General features: G+C 47.0%; 1 protein-coding gene across 10 annotated transcripts in view; it reads left to right on the top strand.

The window, feature by feature from the left end:
• The window catches only part of PRKAG2 (protein kinase AMP-activated non-catalytic subunit gamma 2), a 256,416-nt gene that overhangs the window by 188,899 nt on the left and 47,961 nt on the right, over positions 1 to 19,556 (top strand). For all 10 annotated transcript variants that reach the window (XM_048213065.2, XM_044392289.3, XM_048213061.2 and 7 more), the window contains one exon: positions 11,945 to 12,014. In XM_048213065.2, the coding sequence (XP_048069022.1) occupies positions 11,945 to 12,014 (70 nt within the window). The remainder of the gene's footprint in view (positions 1 to 11,944; positions 12,015 to 19,556) is intronic.

Below are 19,556 nucleotides of genomic sequence, written 5' to 3'. Positions count from 1 at the left end.
CAGCGAGAGAGGGAACACAAGCAGGGGGAGTGGGAGAGGAAGAAGCAGGCTCATAGCAGAGGAGCCTGATGTGGGGCTCGATCCCAGAACGCCGGGATCACGCCCTGAGCCGAAGGCAGACGCTTAACGACTGCGCCACCCAGGCGCCCCGAGAAATACTATCTTTTCTGAATCAAGGAATGAATAAAATGACACATTTAGCTAAGAATCAGAGTGCACATGTAACACACTAAACATATAAGAATGGGTAGAATTATACCGTGTCACGGAACTACCATGTAAAGAACTAAAGGTAAGAGGTAATAGATGACTTGACTACTTAGGTAGAAAATCCTAAGTACTCAGCAAAACAGCCACTAGAACTTACAAGTAAATTTACCAAGGTCACAGGGTACAAAGCTAATATACAAAAATCAATGATATCTTTATATGTTAGCAGCAAACAATTAGGAAATGAAATTTGAAATACAATTTCATTTCCGAAAACATCAAAAACCCCCATAAGCTATTAAGGAATAAATGTAGTGAAAGATATGTAGGACCTCTACAATGAAACCCACAAAAGACGACTGAGAGAAATCAAAGACACAAAGGAACAGAAGGACCCACTATGGTCCAGAACTGGAAGGCCTGCCACGTTAAGAGGTGAATCGTTCCCAAATTGACCAACCGATCAGATGCAGTCCCGACCAAAATTCCAGTAGGCTTCTTGTTGTTCTACAGTGTATGTGGAAATACAGAGGACTTGGAAGAGCCAAAGCAAGTTTTTAAATGAAGAAGGAAGTTGGAGAATGCTCACTACCTGATTTCAAGACTTACCCCAGAGCTACCGTAATCAAGAAAGGGCGGTCATGACGAACGTATAGATGCAGGTCGTTGAACAGAATGGAGAGGCCAGAGTTAGACGCCCGATGTATGGTAGGCTGATTTTAGATAAAGATGCTGAAGCAATCTTTTATTTTCGTTGGAGAACGTAGTCTTCTTAATAAACAATGTGGAACAACTAGATATCAGCATGGGGGAAAGAAAGGAACCTAAACTCTTACCAGACATCACAATAGGGGCGCCTGGGTGGCACAGCGGTTAAGCGTCTGCCTTCGGCTCAGGGCGTGATCCCGGCGTTGTCGGATCAAGCCCCATGTCAGGCTCTTCCGCCATGAGCCTGCTTCTTCCTCTCCCGCTCCCCCTGCTTGTGTTTCCTCTCTCGCTGGCTGTCTCTATCTCTGTTGAATAAATAAATAAAATCTTTAAAAAAAAAAAGACATCACAATAAAAAATTAAACCAGAATAGATCAGAGGCCTAAATGTAAAAGTCAAAATAAAAGAATTCTAGAAGGAAACATTGCAGATCTTCACAGTCTTGGGGGGGGGGCAGAGATTTCCTAGGACACAAAATGCATGAATGCATAAAAGGATAAATTGGATCTTATCAAAATTTTAAAATTTTGCTCTCTGAAAGACGTGGTTAGGAATGTGAAAAAGCATAGCACAGAATGGGATAAAATGTTCACAATGCATGTATCCGACAAAGGGTCGGACCTGAAGGCTCCACTGGGGAAGGATCCATTTCCAGGCTCATGTGGTTGATGCAGGATTCAGTTCCTCTTAGACTGTTGGACAGAAGACCCCAGTTACTTGCCTCCTGGGCCTTTCCAGCATGGTAGTTTGCTTCATCAAAGCCAGCAAGGGACAGAGTCTGACAGTAAGACGCAAGTCACAGTCTCATGTAGCCTAATCATGGAAGCGATATCCCACCACCTTTGCCTGTTCTGTTGGTTAGAAGCAAGTCATTAGGTCCAGCTTACACTCAGGGAGCAGGAATCACACAAGAACACGAGTCCCAGGAGGTGGGGATGATCAGGGGGCCATCTTAGAGTCTCCTGCCACATTCATATAACTCAATGTGGACAGAAGAAATCCAATCGAAAAGTGGGCAAAAATGTGTACAGTCCCTTCACTAAAGACGATACATGAATGGTCAATAAGCACATAAAAAGATACCATTAGGCCTCAAGGAAATGTAAATTAAAACCACCACCAAGAGAAACCATTATCCACTCACTAGAATGACTAAAAAAAAGAAAAGAAAGAAAAGAAAGGAAAACAAAAGGACCATACCAAGTTTTGATGAGGATATGTACCAACTGGAGTTCTCATATTGAGGTGAGAGGTGAAATGATACAGCCAATGCGCACACTGGCTATTTCTCATGTTAAACGTATGACCCAGTATGACCCAGTATGACCCAGTCGTTCTACCCTTAGCTGTTTATCCAAGAGGAATGAAGTTGTGTCCACGCAACGATTTGACCATGTTTGTTTATAGCGGCTTTATTCACTATGATCAAAAATAGGAAATATGCCAAACTCCATCAACAGGTGACTGCAAAGTGTGGCCTGTCCATGCATGGGACACTACTCGGCAGCAAACCGAACAAAGGGCTTTTATACTCAACCAGGTGACTGAATCTCAAAATCCTTATGCTAAGTGAGATAATCCAGGTGCAAACAAGTGTTTCCCGAATGCTTCCATGTATATAAAATTCTGGAAAATATCTATGGCAGCAAAACCGAGACCACCGATGGCCTGAGATGGCAGCAGGAAGGAGGGATGAAGCACACAGGGGCACGAGGAAACGTTTGGGGTGACAAAAATGTTTTGTATCTTGATTGCAGTGGTGGTTTTACGTTTGCTCCTCCGATTGTGCCCTTGAAATGGACCCGGTTCATTGTAGGTAGATAATATCCATAGAAAAGAGACACTTTCTTAAAAGATTTACAGTTTGAGGTGTGCAGATCCTGCACCTGTATTTAGTTGGTCGGCTCTGCCCCCCCCACCCCCATGTTCACATCAGTCCTCTATTAGCTACGTAACACCGTAAATAACCGTGAATGAAGATCACCGAATTCCCCAGAGCCAAGGGCAGAAGAGGCAACAGAAGCACTAACAGGCCCCTTTGATTTCAACTTGACTATTGGGCTTTCTTCTTTTTTTTTTTTTTTTTAAGATTTTATTTATTTATTTGACAGAGACAGAGACAGCCAGCGAGAGAGGGAACACAAGCAGGGAGAGTGGGAGAGGAAGAAGCAGGCTCCTAGTGGAGGAGCCTGATGTGGGGCTCGATCCCATAACGCCGGGATCACGCCCTGAGCCGAAGGCAGACGCTTAACCACTGTGCCACCCAGGCGCCCCTATTGGGCTTTCTTCTGAGCACTCTATGTAGAACAGAGCAGAAAAAATGGAAGTCGTCTGTTAATCATTTCTATAACTTTTCACCAATTTCTAGCCAGAGTTTCTATAAACGAAGGGATTAAAAAGACTGGAAAACTATTATCATCGGTCTGTTCTGGAAAGGGCTAATGAGTAAGGACAGTTGTAAGGGAAAGAGTAGAGAACCGTGAAAAAGCCTTCCTGTGACTTTAGACCTTTTTTGTGTTGTTTTATTTTTTTTAAGATTTTATTTTTTTTAAGTAATCTCCCCGCCCACGAGGGACTCGAACTCACAACCCCAAGATCAAGGGTCGCATACTTTACCGACTGAGCCAGTCAGGCGCCCCATTTTGTGTTGCTTTATAATAGAAACCCAGCACAAAGTTTATGGCTTGATGCATTGAGAGTCGAAAGGTTAATTGAACTTATTGAGCAATACTTGCTTTTTTTATTGGCAAAGTATTATGTGACGACAGGAATTATCAAGAGAATAGAATATATTTAGCTCCCAGTAAGTCCTGTCAAACACAAACCTAATAATAAAATATTTTGGTTAGCAAAATATAAAAACAAATTTGGGTCTACTTGTCTAAAAGCAAGAGAAACACGTATTTCAGACACTGACTCCTGGGTCCACAAAAGTGGAACTTGAAGATTTACGGACCAACTCTATGTATGTGTAGGGTTCCTCCTTCTTATCTTTGATGTGAGTTTCTAATCCTCCCAGATGTTTTAGTGACCCGCCTACCAGGGTGCCCAGCATGCAGCAGATATTAAATATTTGCTCAATGTCTGTCTTCAAATTCTTAACATTGTCTACGTTTTGGAAGTTAGAAGATAGTTTAATAGAAAGAATCCTGGCAAAAGGGACTTTTTTTGGTTGAGGTCATTTTCATCTCTTATTTGATCATTTGAAACAGGTCTTCAGCAGACTTTAACTGTAGAAATTGGTTACCACTCAGAAAAAATACCATGGAGGAAATGCTCTTTAAAGGCAATCATACGTAAATGTTAGCAAGGAATTAAGTTTATTTGATAGCATCTGAAATTGTTATTTGGAAAAATATCAAAATGAACAAAATCTTTTCCCCAAATACACTGATTGAAATTGATCAGAAGAATTAATAGTTATACTGTCAAATATCTTAAGTTTTTGAGTTTTTATCAAATCCCTACACCCCTTTAAAAAAAATCAGTTGTTTTCACTTAACAGAAACTAAAGCTATCAGGTGGGGACCAGAGCTGGCAGAGCTCCCCACCGATTTCCAAACCAGGACGTGAGGCCATGGACAAGTGTCGTCCTCGAAGGGAGTCTATTAAAATTAAAATGTTTCCTGCCACCACTTTTTAGCTCAGGCACTTTGTTTTTTCTTCTAAATGTCAGTTCCATTGCTCAAGGGAAAGCAACTATAATAATTGGTAAATAGGAATGAAGTCCAGAAGAAACATGAGTAAATGGAATGAAATCATCTCTGAATCCATTGATGCTATCAAAATCAATTGTTTACCTGCCACGTTTTCTAACTGATTTGCTAAGAATGAACAATTCACTTCACTCAATTCTTTTTGAAATGCCTAGTATGTGCCAGGCACAAGCGATAAAAAGATGATCAGTCTTCAGAGATGAGATTTGAGGAAAGCAAAGTAAATCCCAGCCCCGTGTTAAGTACCTCGTAGAAAGAAATATGTGGTTTAAGAGAAGAAGTTAACCAGGTGACCTGTAGAAGAGGGCAAGAGGGCTTCCTGGTGAAGGCCAAGCCTTCTTCTTTAAGACTCATTCTTTTTTTATTTTAAAGATTTTATTTATTTATTTATTTATTTATTTGACAGAGACAGCCAGCGAGAGAGGGAACACAAGCAGGGGGAGTGGGAGAGGAAGAAGCAGGCTCCTAGCAGAGAAGCCTGATGTGGGGCTCGATCCCAGAATGCTGGGATCATGCCCTGAGCCAAAGGCAGACGCTTAACGACTGCGCCACCCAGGCGCCCCTCTTTAAGACTCATTCTTAAAGGAATGGGGAGAACTAGCCAAGTGTCAGAAGTAGGGAGGGAGGCCATAATGGTCAGACCCTTAGTGCTCAGAGCGGGAACCACGCATCAAGGCCTCAGTGCAAGGGACGCAGAGAAAATTGGCAAGAAAAGATGAAGAAATGAAAGGATCCGACCCCTGCTCTGGCCTGAGGAGCTCTCACGGCCTTCCTAAAGGTCCCTAAAGCCACTGAATGGTTCTAAAAGGGGAAGGGGGGGGGTAACAGGAACAAGGCTGTGTGTTTAAAAGGTCACTCTGGCTCCAGCAGGAGATGAGACAAGACAGGGGAAGCCCTGCTGAGCACTGCAGCCGAGATGGAGACCAGGCAGGCGACCTCCGAGGACAGGAAGACAGGCGGAGAGGACTCGGGCCTACTTTCGAGGGATGAGTTTGAGCTATCCATAGAAAATTCCAGGACAACACCAGGAAGCGCGCCAGAGCTTAGGCTTGCTGGGAACTTGGGACTGAGGCTTGGAAGTGGTCCGCACAGAGGAGGGGTCAAAGCTGGTCCGAGAGCAGAGCGAGTAGCAGAACAGACCGCTCCTTTCCTGGCGCTGGTGGACGCCCGTCCTACCTCCTCTTCCGCACAGAGGACGCCTTTGTTCAAAGAAGACAGTGGGGAGGGGGGACCGTCAGAGCTGTAGGTTTCCACATGCTAAATTATTCAGGAGCTACTTATCCAGCATTTAAGGTCGATTTATTTCTTGCAGTAGCTACTTAAGATAAAAGAAAAGGTAAAGTGAACTCATATCCGACCTCAGTGCATCAAGGAAAGCTTTTTGGCAGTAATTTCGTGAATAAGTTTTCCTGTCCGATGGTCGTTCAAAGTACACCTAGGCACAGTTATGTAAGACAAACCTTAATAATTTAGCATTTCTCACCAACCAGCAAGTCACACTGGTAATGGCTCCGTGGTTTTCCGGCGTTCTGTCGATCAAGTTCAACTCCAGCCTCCTGCTCCCAGACCGGCTGCAGAAGCCTGTAGAATACGGGTAGAGATACTGTGATCTGCATGAGGCCCAGCTAGGAAGACCGGGCTCCTTTCTAGATCTGCCAGCGTGGTTCTCAAGACAGATGAAATGCCATCACACATGCAAACCCCTTCTCGGCATGCGGAGCGTTGCCCAAACCCTTTCCTCTCCGGCTTCCCCGCCTCCCTGAAAGAGCTCACGTGGTGTCCGGCACATAAGTCAGCTGAGATTTTAAGAAAACATCACCTAAAATACCACCACGAAAGGGCAACTGACAACCACCAACTTTAAATTATTTTTGCTAACTAAGCCATTGCGCGTTTGACCCTGTCGGCATGTGTGTGCATGCCTGAAACGCTCCGCAGACCCTCAGATTCCTGAGGCTGACCTGGCGTATTACAGAGAGCCGTTTCATCCCTGAGATGTCTCACTAAGTGAAAGCAAGCTACGGAAAGAAACTCTGTCTCCCTAACATATAATACAGGAACATTTTTATTTCTGTCTTCTCCTGCACACCCAGGATCAAGTGGAGTGAAGCCTGAGAAACTCACAGTAATTCATTTTAATTTCCATTCTCTCCCAACTTCCACAGCAATGGGCACACTGCGTAGTCTGAGGACCACATATGCACAGTCCCCGGGTCCTCCAGACACACATATTCCCGTTCATGGCCCATTTCTGCCTCCCAGAAAAACAACTCATCCGGATTACAGGTGAAATGGATGGTTCTCCCAATAAACATCAATTGGGGAGGTGTTTTTACAATTATACTAGAATTACTGCAAGAAATTAAAATATAGACTTTTCAAAAATGAGGATGATTGACACTTCCAGTATGTACCCCCTGTGCTTTTTTTTTAATTAAGCTTTTTGTTTTGAGCTCATTGTAGATTCACATACAGTTAGTTGTAAGAGATGAGTGCCCTCTACCTGGTTTCCCCCAGTGGTAACATCTTGCAAAACTAGAATGCAGGAGAAATTGAAACCCTCACACATTGCTAGGGAAAATGTAAAAAGGTGCAGCCACTGTGGAAAACAGTTTGGCAGTTTCTCAAAATGTTAAATATAGAGTTACCATATGACCCAGAAATTCCATTCCTGGGTCTATACCCAAGAGAAATGAAAACATATGTCCGCACAGTTCCTTGTACTTGAATGTTTATAGCAGCAATAGTCACAATAGTCAAAAGGGGAAGATCACCGAAATATCCATCAACGGACGAATGGAGAAGCTAAATGTGGTGTATGCATACAATGGAATATTATTCAGCAATAAAAAGGAAGGAAGTGTTGACCCATGTTACAGCGTGGATGAACCTTGAAAACAGTATGCTGAGTGAGAGAAGCTAGAGATAAAAGACCACATATTATATGATTCTGTTTCTATGAAATGTCCAGAATAGGCAAATCTACAGAGACAGAAAATCGGTTAGTGGTTGCCTAGGGCTGCGAATAGGGGTTAAGGGAGTGATAGGCAGTGACCGCTCGTGGGTACAGGGTTTCTCTTCGGGGTGATGAAATGTTGCAAACACAGATGGGTGCACAACTCTGTGACTATACTGAAGACATATTTTATGGTATGTGAATCCTATCTCAATAAAGATTTTTCTGAAGATTTATTTATTTATTTATTTAAAACAGAGAGAGAGAGAGAGAGAGAGAGAGAGAGAGAGAGAAAGAGCGCATGAACGGGAGGGGCAAGGGGAGAGGGAGAGAGGATCTCAAGCAGACTCCACGCTGGACCCTGAGATCGGGACCTGAGCTTGTTTAAGTTGGATGCTCGACTAACTGTGCCACTCGGACACCCCTCGATAAAGATTTCCTTAAAAGGTCAACCCAATGTGGGGGCGCCTGGGTGGCTCAGTCAGTTAAGTGCCTGCCTTTGGCTCAAGTCTGGGCTCTCTGCTCAGCCGGGAGTCTGCTTCTCCCTCTCTCTCTCTCTCTCTCTCAAATAAATAATCTTTAAAAAAAAAATCCCAAATTGGTTATTTCCTCCACACAATTAAATCAGCTTGGCCTGACTTGTAGGAGGAAGAATATAGTATGTCACAAGAGGGATGATGACATTGATTCGGTCAAGATGCAGAATGGTTCCATCACCACAAGGATCCCTCATGCTGGCTTTTATGGCCACAGGTCCCTCTGTCCCCAGTCCCCACCCCAACCCCCGCACCCACTAATCTATTCCCCACTTGTATAATTTTGTCATTTCAAGAATGCTATATAAATGGAATGACACAGTAAATACCTTTTGGGGATTGGCTTTTCATTCAGCCTAATTCCCTGGACATTCATGCAAATGGTTGTATGTGTCAGTAGTTCATTCCTTGTTGCTGAGTCCTATTCCATGGTTGCGATGGGACGTAGTTTGTTTAACCACTTGCCAGCTGAACGACATCTGATATTTCCAGTTTAGGCTATTGCAAATGAAACATGGTATACAGGTTTTCCCGTAAACATAAGCTTCCACTTCCCCAGAATGCCCAAGACGGCAAATGATGTATCACAGGGCAACTGCATGCTTAGTTTCATCAGAAACTACCAGGTTGTTTGCCAGAGCCGCGGTGCAACTGCCCGTCCCCACAGCGATGCAGAAGGGATCCTGTTTCTCGTCATTCTCGCCAGCATTTCGTGTTGTCACTGTTTTTATTTTGGCCATTCTAATAGGTGTGTGGTCACAGCTTACTGTGGTTTTAATCTGTACTTCCCGAACGGCTAATGTTGTTGAACATCTTTTCATGTGCTTACTGCCACTCGTCTTTTTCGGTGAAATGTCCCTTCCTATCTTTTGCCCATATTCTGAATTCTAACTTATTTTTCTATTATTGAGTTTTGGAAGCTCTTTACGGACACCCGATGCTAGTCATTTGTTGCCTGTGTGGTTTTACAGGGATTTTCTCCCACTCTGTCTCCTGTCTTTTCATCCTCTGCCACAGAGCAAACATTTCTGATTTTAAGGAGGTCTAATTTGTTCATTTTACCTTTTATGGATCATGCTCTTGATATCAAGTCTTATTCTTTGCCTAGTAGATCCCAAAGATTTTTTTTTCTACAAGTTTTATAGTTTTACATTTTATTTTCAAATCCATGACCCAATTTGAGCTTATTTTTATATAAGATGTGAGGCTTATGGGGGCGCCTGGGTGGCTCAGTCATTAAGCGTCTGCCTTCGGCTCAGGGTGTGATCCCGGAGTCCTGAGATCGAGCCCCACATCGGGCTCCCTGCTCTGCTGGGAGCCTGCTTCTTCCTCTCCCACTCCCCCTGCTTGTGTTCCCTCTGTCACTGGTGTCTCTCTGTCAAATAAATAAAATCTTAAAAAAAAAAAAAAGATGTAAGGCTTATGTGGAGGTTTATTTTTTTGCCTATCAACCTCTGCTCTAGCACCACTGTTTCTGCACCTTCCTCAGATGTCAGTTTGACATACTTATGTGGGTCAGTTTCTAGATTCCCTATTTGTTTCTATTGATTATTGTGTCTGCCCCTTACCAGTACCACAAAGTCTTGATTACTTCCCCTTCGTTGTTCATTTTCAAGATTGTTTTAGCTATTCTCCAGCCTATGCCTTTCTGTATAAATTTCCGAACAAGCTCATCTTGTCTTACAGAAAATCTTGTTAGGATTTTGGTAGGAATTGCATTAAACGTAGAGATCAGTCTGGGGGAGAACTGACATCTTTACTAACTTGGGTCTTCCAAAACATACACATGGATGCCTCTCCATTTAATTAGGTCTTCTTTCATTTCATCCACATATTGTAATTTTCAGCATACAGATCTTGCACAGGGTTTCTTAAGCATGTACCTGCATATTTAATTTTCTTTGCAGTGATTATCAATTATGTATTGTTTTTAATATCACTTGCCACATGTTCATTGTTAGTATATACAAATGCAATTGATTTTTGTGTGTTGATCTTGTAGCCCATGACTTTGCTGAACTCACTAGTTCTAGTTGTGGTGGTTTGGGGTTTAGTTTGATTTGGGGGGGGTTGTTTTTGTTTTGTTTGTCAGTAGATTCCTTGGAGCTTTTGACGAAGACAGCCACGTCACGTGCACGTAGGGATGATTTTATTTCTTCCTTTGCAATTTGTATGCCTTCTCTTTCTCTTTCTTGCCTCACTGCAGTGGCTGGAACTTCTAGTACTATGCTGAATAAGAATAGTGTGAAAAGAGGTCTAGTTGCCTTGTTCCTGAACTTAGAGGGAAAAGCATTTAGGCTCTTGCTGTTAAGGAAGACATAGCTATAGGGTTTTGTAGTTTTTCGTTTGTTTTGTTTTACCACGAAAGGTCTTACAACATTAGTTTTGTCCTCTCCCTGCACCCCCCCACCGCCCCTTTAAGCAGAAGCTTAAGACTTAGGGATTGGCCCAACTGAGATGACTGAGCAAAAAGGAAATGCAAAGGAGATTTTACTACTTCCTCTTCCAGGCCAGGCTTGCAAGAGTGATAAAACTAGCTTCCTTTCAAGGGGTGGATGTGTGGGTGTGGGTGGGGGGTGCTTTACAGCCCTAATCAGCGCTGGAGAGCTAATCGCGGTCAGGGCCCCTGCAGTCTGCAATGAGCAAAGGTTACACCATAGATGGGGCAGGAATTGGCTGTCACACAGGAGGGCCTCAGGAAGTCGGGCGCCTGTCTCCTCTCCGGCTGCCTTGCTCTCCCAGGCAGCCCTGGCAGCCTCCCTGCCTGCCAACCTGAGTTGCCGATAGGAGAGGCTCAGATACCCAAGATCCAGGTGACAGGAGTGGCCAGGGCCAGATTGAGATTTGCGTGAGCTTTTGGCAGCGGCTCACCCAAAGCAGAGAATCAGCTGTGAAGAAAGGAAGCAAATTAAGACTTCCGTGGCTGGGGAAAAGTGATAGCTACGGAGTACATCTACAATACGTGTAGCCCACGGAACATCCTTTTCTTTTTTAAATAGGGGACCAGGATGGACAGTTTCATCTAAAATCTAAAACGGAAAAGCACTTACCCCGCCCCCGCCCCCGGTGTGAGGTGCCATCTCCCTCTCGGGGGTCCCACATCCCCCAGCCCCTCTCCCGGGCGCGTCGCCCCGCCCACCCGGCGGCGCTCCCCTCTGGCCCCACCCCCGGCTGGCTGGGACCACACCTGTGCAGGTTAACCCTGCGCGGACGCGCCGGCCGTGGGTGGCGGGGAAGGTGAGCGGATGAGTGCGGTGGGGTGGGAGCACAGGGCTAGGATGGGAAAACCGGCCTCCGCTAATGGCGGCCCGGCGGCCGTGGCGGGAAGGAGGGCCGCGGCCGGAGGGGGGCGCCCCGGCCGCCGTCGCGCGAGCCGGCCCCGGGCTCCTCGGGGTCCTCTTCCCACGCTTCCTCCTCGCCGGTCCGTACCAAAGCCGCCGGGGGGCGGGGGAGGACGGGCGGACCGTTCCACTCGGGGAGGGGCGGCAGGTTAGGCCGCGGCCCGCGCCACCTGCGGCCCCCCGGGCGGGGGCGGGCCAGGGCCGCGCCGCCCTCTGGGTTCTGCTCGGTACCCTCTTGGTGGGCGGCGCCGCGCCGCCCCGGCCCCGCCGCCCGCCCGGAGGCCCCTCCCCGCGGCGGCCCCGCGCGTCCCCGCCCGCACTCGGGGCCCGCACCCCCGCGCGCCCCCCCCGCGCGCCCCCGCCCGCGCCCCGCGCGCCCCCGCCCCGCGTCCCCGCCCCGCACCCCCGCGCCCCCGCCCGCGCGGCCGGGACGAGCGCTGCCGAGCGCATGCTGATCCCTGTCCTCCTCCTCCTCAGGCGGCGCTGGCGGCGGCCCCGGGACCCGCGGAAGCCGGCATGCTGGAGAAATTCGAGTTGGAAGAAGAAGGTGAGTGACCCCCGCCGGAACGCGCTCCGTGTCGTCACCGAGGGGCCGGGGCGCGGGGACCGCCGGGGTTCACGCCCCGGAGGCCGTGCGGCCCCCGGCTGCCGAGCGCGGCCGGGGCTGCAGACGCCGAGCCGGCGCTGGGGACGTCTGCAGTGGCCCGCGGGTGCCGTTCGGGGCTGGAATCCTAGCCGGGTTCGGCAGGGGAGTCGCGCAAGCCGGCCATCCGCACCGATGGGCGGCCCTTTTGTCCTTACCAGCCGAACTCAAAGGAGAGCAAGGTGTCATGCAGCGTAATTGTTTGTAATGCCACCGTACACGGAGGGTAACCCCCAAATTATGTTGATGGCCCCTACCTTTAAATAACACAGACTGGTTCCCTTATCTGTGTTTCTGAAAATACCACCAGTAGGGTGTGTCTGCTGGTTAATAGGGAAAGTTAAATAGGAAAACCAGAAGCGGCTTAGTGCGTTGGTTTGGAGTTCAGGTGACCCTGTCACTCCATCATTTCTGTCGCCTCTTCTCTCACTCGGCTTCTCCTTTTCCCTGCCCTGTTTTCTTCTTACTTGCCTGGATCTTGTCTTGAAGCTGTTAAAATGTGAAGGGGGCGAGTTCTCTGGCAAAATTAATATCTTAAAACGGAATACCATGAGCGTTCACCTGGATCTTATTTTGAAACTGTTAAAATTGGAAGGGGATAAGCTTGTTTTTTGGCAAAATTTGTATTTGAAATGGAATATGATGAGCTCAAAGTTGAAAAAGAACTTCGTACAAGATGCTTGACAATGTGAGGCATTTATTTTAAAAGAACTCCACACTGCCTGGCGTTCTTGCGTTATTTACTTGGTGACTCCTCTTTTTGTCGAGAGTATTTGATAGAATAAAGCTCCTGGAACAAAGAATGTGCCATGTGGATGCTGTGCCCTGTGCCAACTTTACTTTAATACTTGTGTTCATTTACAGTCAGGCAATCACTTAAATAAGCATACACAGCCAAGATGAGAATGTTAACCAGACTGTATTAGGCCAGTACCTACATTTATTTTACGTTTTACATTCCCTGCAGCATTTCACAAACATGTTAGCTGGGAGATAATGCATGTGTAGTAATTATCGTTAAAAGTCTGCATCTGTATTTATTATTAACCAGCAGTTACACGATACTTTTCAGAATCTTACTGGGACTTAATTTGCATTTTATCCTACTGAAAAATAATCCAGTATCTTAAATCGAATGCACTCCATTACTCATCAGTTCCGTGTCGCAGGTCAAATTTTGACCACTGTCCACAGAGCAGTATAGTGTAACTCCCTTTCCACTGAGACTTTGAATGTCTAAATCACGGGGGTTTTCTTTGTCCCTGAGATCGGTAACGATGAGAGTCTATTGCATTTAAACTTTTTGCAGATACACGTGGGGGCGAGAGGAAAGTGGAGAGTAGTTGCGTTAGCGAGGCACCACAGTTAGGGTTAAGAACACAGTCCCAGCTTCACATCTTAGCTCCATTTCTTACTCAGCTCTGTAACTTTGGACACATAACTGAACTCCTCTGTGCCTTACTTTCCCTGTTTATAAAATGGAGCTAATACCGGGGTGCGTTCAGGATTAAATGAGATAATTTATGGAGTGGTAGTACAGTGTAAGTGCTCTGGGAATGTTAGTTACTATTATTTTTTAAGTACCATTAACCACTCTTAACTGAACTCATGGACTTTTGAAGGTTTTTATTATTGAATTTTAACATAGAAATTGTCCTCAACATGGATTTGATGGGGTTTTTTTTCTTACTTGAGATTTATTGATTTAATTCTGTTGCATTTCTCAAAGCCGATACACAAGCCTTGTTTCTTTTGCATTGTTTCTTCCAACACAGTGAACGCAAGTATTAAACCTAAGCATCTAAGAAAGGGGATTTCCTGTTTTCTCCCATCTATTTTTATCTATATTGCTGTCATTACTTTAAAGCATGCTGAATCCCACAAATAACCCTGTCAAACTTTTCTAGATTTTTAAGGAGGCAGAATGTTAAGCACTCGCTTGGAAGCCGTTAGCAGAGCTGGAAGAAGAAATAGTGTTGGCGTGGTTGTCTAAAACGCTGCTTTGTTTCTTCTGAACTTTATATTGCTTATTCATCCATGGTATGGAAAAACTGAATATCAAGCAGAATCTTACATTTATTTGCGGGTGGTGGGGGGCAGGGAGTCCTAACAGTTTAAGCCATTACACCTTTAAATATCCTGTGAACTGATGTGTTAGCAGCCTACCTAATAGATAGCTGTTGACTAGATCCTCATTAAATCTTGAAATTTCCTTCCCATCCAGTTAATATCGTAACGTATGCCTTGCGCTCTGGACACATTGCTTAGATGGACATACATTTGCTATACACAGAAACACACGATGACTAATATTTTTGTGATCAAGTATTTTTCTATTTCCTAATAAATTATAACTGACACTGTATTTGTTAGAAACAGTTTGGGGGCACTGGTAAAGTCGGACTCATCTCTTAAAACGTCATTTGCTTCTGGGAAGGAAGAAAGAACTGTACCACCATCCACCATGCCTGGGCAGGGTCATCTTTTGCCTGGGTTCTGACACTCGCGGCCTGCCCACTTTCTGCTGCCAGCCCTTCTTCTCGTTACACTCCGACAGAGGGACCACTCCTTGGCAGGAAAATCTTTCCCACTGTCTCCTGTCTACATATAGGATAAGTGCGTGCTTCTCTTCATCTGCAGCCGCACCGCCTCCTCCCAGCCGTAACATGCCCGTGATCAGAGAGTGTTCTGTGCCAGAAATCACCAGAGAACCATTTAAGAGGCAGATACTAATTTTGCGGGTCTGGGGTGGGGGGGACCTGAGAGTCTGCATTCCTGCCAGGCTTCCCTGTGCTGCTGCTTCGTAGACCCCTCTGTGAAGGACAAGGCTCTAGAACAGGCCTCAGCAAACTTCTGCAAAGAGCCAGATGGTCTCTGTGTCTGTCACGACTACCCAGCTTGCCCGTGCAGCAGCTGGGCAGAAAGCCGCGGAAGACCAAACTTGGTCCACAGGCTACGCTCCAGTGAAACTTTATTTAAAAAGCAGGCCAGTGGGGCGCCTGGGTGGCTCAGTCGGTGAAGCATCTGCCTTCGGCTCAGGTCATGATCCCGGGGTCCTGGGATGGAGCCCTGCATCCGGCTCCCTGCTCGGCCGGGAGCCTCCTTCTCCCTCTGCCTGCCGCTCCCCTGCTTGTGCTTGTGCTCTTTCTCTGTCAAATATATAAATAAAATCTTTTAAATAAATTAATGAAATAAAATACAAAGCAGGCCGGATTTGGCTCGCAGGTGTACTTGGCCAGACCCCTGCTCTGCGTGCCTCCATGGTCTCTGTGTTAGGGTGTCCCATCGTACTGCAGGCAAGACCTCCTCTTCCTGTGTCTCCATCCTGCCAGTCTTACTTATGCATCACAGCTCTGCCCAGTTCTTGCCCTCTTTTTGAGGCCGTCCCCTAAATCCCTTCTGTGCCTCGTTCACAATTCGTCTTGCTGTTTCCCGTGCCTGAGATGGCCAGAACATCGTACTTGCTCAGCAGCGTCGGGAATCCTAGTGAGGACAGCATCTCTGTAAATGTTATTTTCTGGGAGTGTTGGGAGGCCTCCGAGATGCTGTGTATGCAAAGTGGTGAGAACAGTGCCTCACCCGTAGCAATCACTGTATGCGTTTGCTTTTCCAATTTTTTATTCACATGTCAATCATATTTATGTTTGTTTTTAATCAGGATTAATTGTTTTGGACTTATTTTATGGCAGGACCAAGCACAAGTACTTCATAGGGACCTAAACACAACCCAGGAGTGCTTTCCGAAGTATTTAAGTGCCAGCCATTCATTCATGATCAGTATAAATCTATAATTCTGGCACCGCTTCAAGACTTTAACAGCCCCGTGGAGCTATCGGTGTTATCTCCCAGCTTCCCTCCTGTCCGTTCAGCTGTCACAGACTCTTCACTTATTTCAGGTTTTCAGTAACTTGCTGTGGGTGTCTCGCCCCACTTAGCTGACTCTCCAGCCGGCTTCTCCCCCTCTTCCCTCGCCATCTGACTCCTCCCCGATCCCAGACCATCCTTCCAGTCCTGGCTGTCCTTCTTCACCCTCACAGCATTCTCCAAAGCATAATCTTTTCAGAACTCACCTTCAACTCATTTTTCTAGCAAGGCTGGTCAGCCGAGTCTACACGGATCAAAAGTATGTAAGAAACAGGGACCACCTTTTTTAGGAGGGAAGGCAGTATTGTTCAGTCAGGAATCTCGGTTTTAGGCCTAGTTTGGTAATGAAGTAGCTGCATTCTCAGATAATCCACAGTCTCTTGGGGCTTCGCTTGCTTGTTTGTTGTTATTGTCGTTGTGAGTTTTCTGTCTAAAACGGGGCCTGGCACTTGGCGAACTCGTACTTTTCCTTCTAATTCAAAACTACGGCCTAAAGCAACCAGCAGCCACCCTGTGAACTAACAGAACCAAAATTTTGTGCCCCCTCAAACTCATTCATTCTTAACTGGGGGAGCAGAGCGAGAACAGATTGGTTCTTGTCAGGGGACAGAAGATCTTCCATGTTACGGTGGTTTGTGGCTCTCCAAAGGGCCACGGTACGTGGACGGATGCGCCGCGTCTCTGTGGTATTGCAGTTTCACGGTGGGACAGTTAGGAGGGAAAATGGATAAGAAGTTTCAGAGGGGGGATTGGACAGTGAAAAAAGCTTGAGGAACATGTTCTGGCTTCAGGGAGACTTGTCTGTGTTTTTATGGTGAGCTGTCAGAGCACCCCCTTAGCGCTAGGGAGCCCCTGCCCCGTGAGGCCCCCGGCGCTGATGTGAGGAGTGCTGACCTCTGGTGGTAGACGTGCTCCGGTGACAGGCCTGTCCTCACCCCGGGCGGCTCCTCCCTAATGGTAAGATTATTACAGGTTATTGGAAGGTTCTGAACTTTGTCCTTCCCTATTGCTTTACATCCTCGCCTTAGACAAGAGATTCTCTCTTCATTAAAAAGTAGTTACACTTTTATGAAACATTTACAATTAAAATTTTTCTTCTGCTGGCCCCATATTTAAAAACTGGCCGTATTTAATAGATTTTAGGTATGTGTTTTCATGTCTCCGAAGTCAGGCTGTAGCTTGACATTTGGTGGTATCTTCGATTTGATGAGATAGAGGAGTCGTCTTGTAGACTGGTGAGGTTTTGTTACCTGAAATGGAAAGACCCTGACTACTTGAAATAGAGGAGAGTGCAAAGACTGGGGGGCATTCGAAAGAGGGGCCTGTCTGCAGGCTTCACAAGTAACTGGAAAGTCGTCAGGAGCCGGGCAGCATTCTGGCCCTCTCCATGACGGGTGGCTCTCCATGACCTTCCCTTTCCAGACCGACTTTGCCTGGTTCTGGCTGGCACTCAGCTCTGACCCCATCAGTGTGCAGGCCGCAGTCCAGACCCGCGATTCACATGGCGGGGTTGGGGGGGGGGATGGCCCCATCCTACAGCTCTGAGTGTGCTGCAGAGTCTCTGAAAGATATTATATGGCATCTCTGCGACTTTAACTTTCACCTGTGGGTTTGAAAGTGGGGAAACTGGATACTACAGAGCACTTGGAGTTTACTTAAAAGAAATGGAAGATTTCGTGTATCCCTTTTTTGTGGTTCTCAGAACCAGCGTGTATGAAGCATATCGAGCACTCTTGCAAGTGTTCACATTTATTGAACCCTCAGAACAACCTTGAGAGGTAAATATTTTTATGATCCCTGTTTTATAGAGGAAGAAATCAAGAAAGTAAGAGGACCTTGGGGCCATATCTGGGAAGGTGGAGAAGCAGGATTCAGACAGTCCTGTGCTCTGAGCCAGTGCGCATAACCAGCACGGAATCATCCTTTATTCAGAAATCCTCTGTTTTCCCACCTCCTGTCATTCACTGGCCCGCTTCCGCCCGAGCCCCCGAGACTCTGTGCAAGCTCCACCGGACACCTGTCACGCCTCTTCTTACTTTGAACCCTTCATGATAGTCCACAGAGCTGGCCTCTGCCCTGCGCCCCCCACAGCACCCTCACAGGCCCCTATACACAGCTGGCGGTTCGTTCTGTGGCCTCAATGGTTCTTTCTCGAGCACTGGACGTTTGCTCATGGGCCTGCGTGGGCGCACCTGCCTTCACATTCCACAGCCTTGCTCGCTGCCGACGCCTTAATGACCCTGGGGCCTGTTGCCCAGTGTTTGAATCCCATGTGTTAAATCACCACGAAGCTTCATGACTGGCGGCGCCCAAACAGACACCCTGGCCACATCTCTCCCGAGTCCCCGGGTGTCTGCTTGTCGCCTCTGCCGACCACGCCTCAGCCCCTGTGTTCTAGCCTCCTGCACCCCGTCCTCCCTTGTTTTCACCCGCCGGATTCGATAAGCGGCAGCACATCCGCTGAGCTGTTGTTGTGGCTTGCTCGCCCTCCCACATCCAGGTGATGAAACCCTGTCGCGGACGCCTTTGGTGATTCTCCTTTGCCTTTAGGCTGGAGTCCACATTCTCTCACCTACTCTGCCGTCCCCCAGCGCCCCCCTCTGCGCCCCTGTGCTCACGTCTCCCTCCGTCTGTCCTTGGCTGCCTTGCCTGGTTCCACCGGCTTCCCACCCTGGGCTGGTCTTCCTTTCCCCTTGGCCACCTGCCAGTTTTTTTCAGATCTCAGCCCAAACGTCACTTCCCTGGGGAAGCCTTTCCCAAAGCCCCAGACAGGCCTTGATGTGTTCTCTCTTGATCCCTCAGGCTTGGTAGGGGCTGCGAAGGAGAGAGGCAGTTTTTCATGTTTCACGGTCCCTGACTTGTAAGCTCTATGAGGATGGGGACTGAGAACTTACCGCTCGCCAGATCTCAAAGATACCATGATGGAGAACACTTCGTTTCCAGTAAATAGTTGCTCCATACGTGAACACGTATAGACACACATATATACGTGTATACGTATATCTATTTTAAAGGTTTTAACTTTTCCTCTGGCACATAAGCTTAGCGTACTTCAGGTCATTAGAGTTATTTCTTATAAAGAAATGAGGCATTTCTGTGAAAGGCTTAGAGGGAATCCGTCTGCTGAGTTAATGTGTTCCCATCACAGAGCAGTGACAGGTGGGGGCGTGCGAGCAGGACGATGACACAGGGGTACCACCCAGAGGTGCAGAGGCCCTCCCCCCTGGATGTGGAGGCAGAGCTCGGCGGTGGAACGACAGCAGGACGGCAGCAGTGGGTGGAAGCGGGGTGGCTCGCTTACGTAATCTGGTAACTGAGGAAAACGTCTTTTAGGTCTTTCTTTTGTGGCTGGGATTGCACTGATGTCAGGAGAAGAAGCCTGGCTTATATCTGACAGTAAAAGGGCGGGGGAGTCATTTGGGGGGAGGAAACTCATTTGGGGACCTTTTGGTTAAATTTTTGTCACTTTTTGCTCTGTTCAATTTACTGCTTCTGCCCCACTCGAGCTATTTTCTATGACTCTAAATTGGTGGAACTGCCTGATCCGTGGTTGCGCACTGGTCGCTTGTAACTAACCGTAAG

Source organism: Ursus arctos, unplaced genomic scaffold (genome assembly GCF_023065955.2).
Source record: "Ursus arctos isolate Adak ecotype North America unplaced genomic scaffold, UrsArc2.0 scaffold_3, whole genome shotgun sequence".
Lineage (NCBI taxonomy): Eukaryota > Metazoa > Chordata > Mammalia > Carnivora > Ursidae > Ursus > Ursus arctos.
This window is presented reverse-complemented; position numbering and strand designations above follow the sequence as displayed.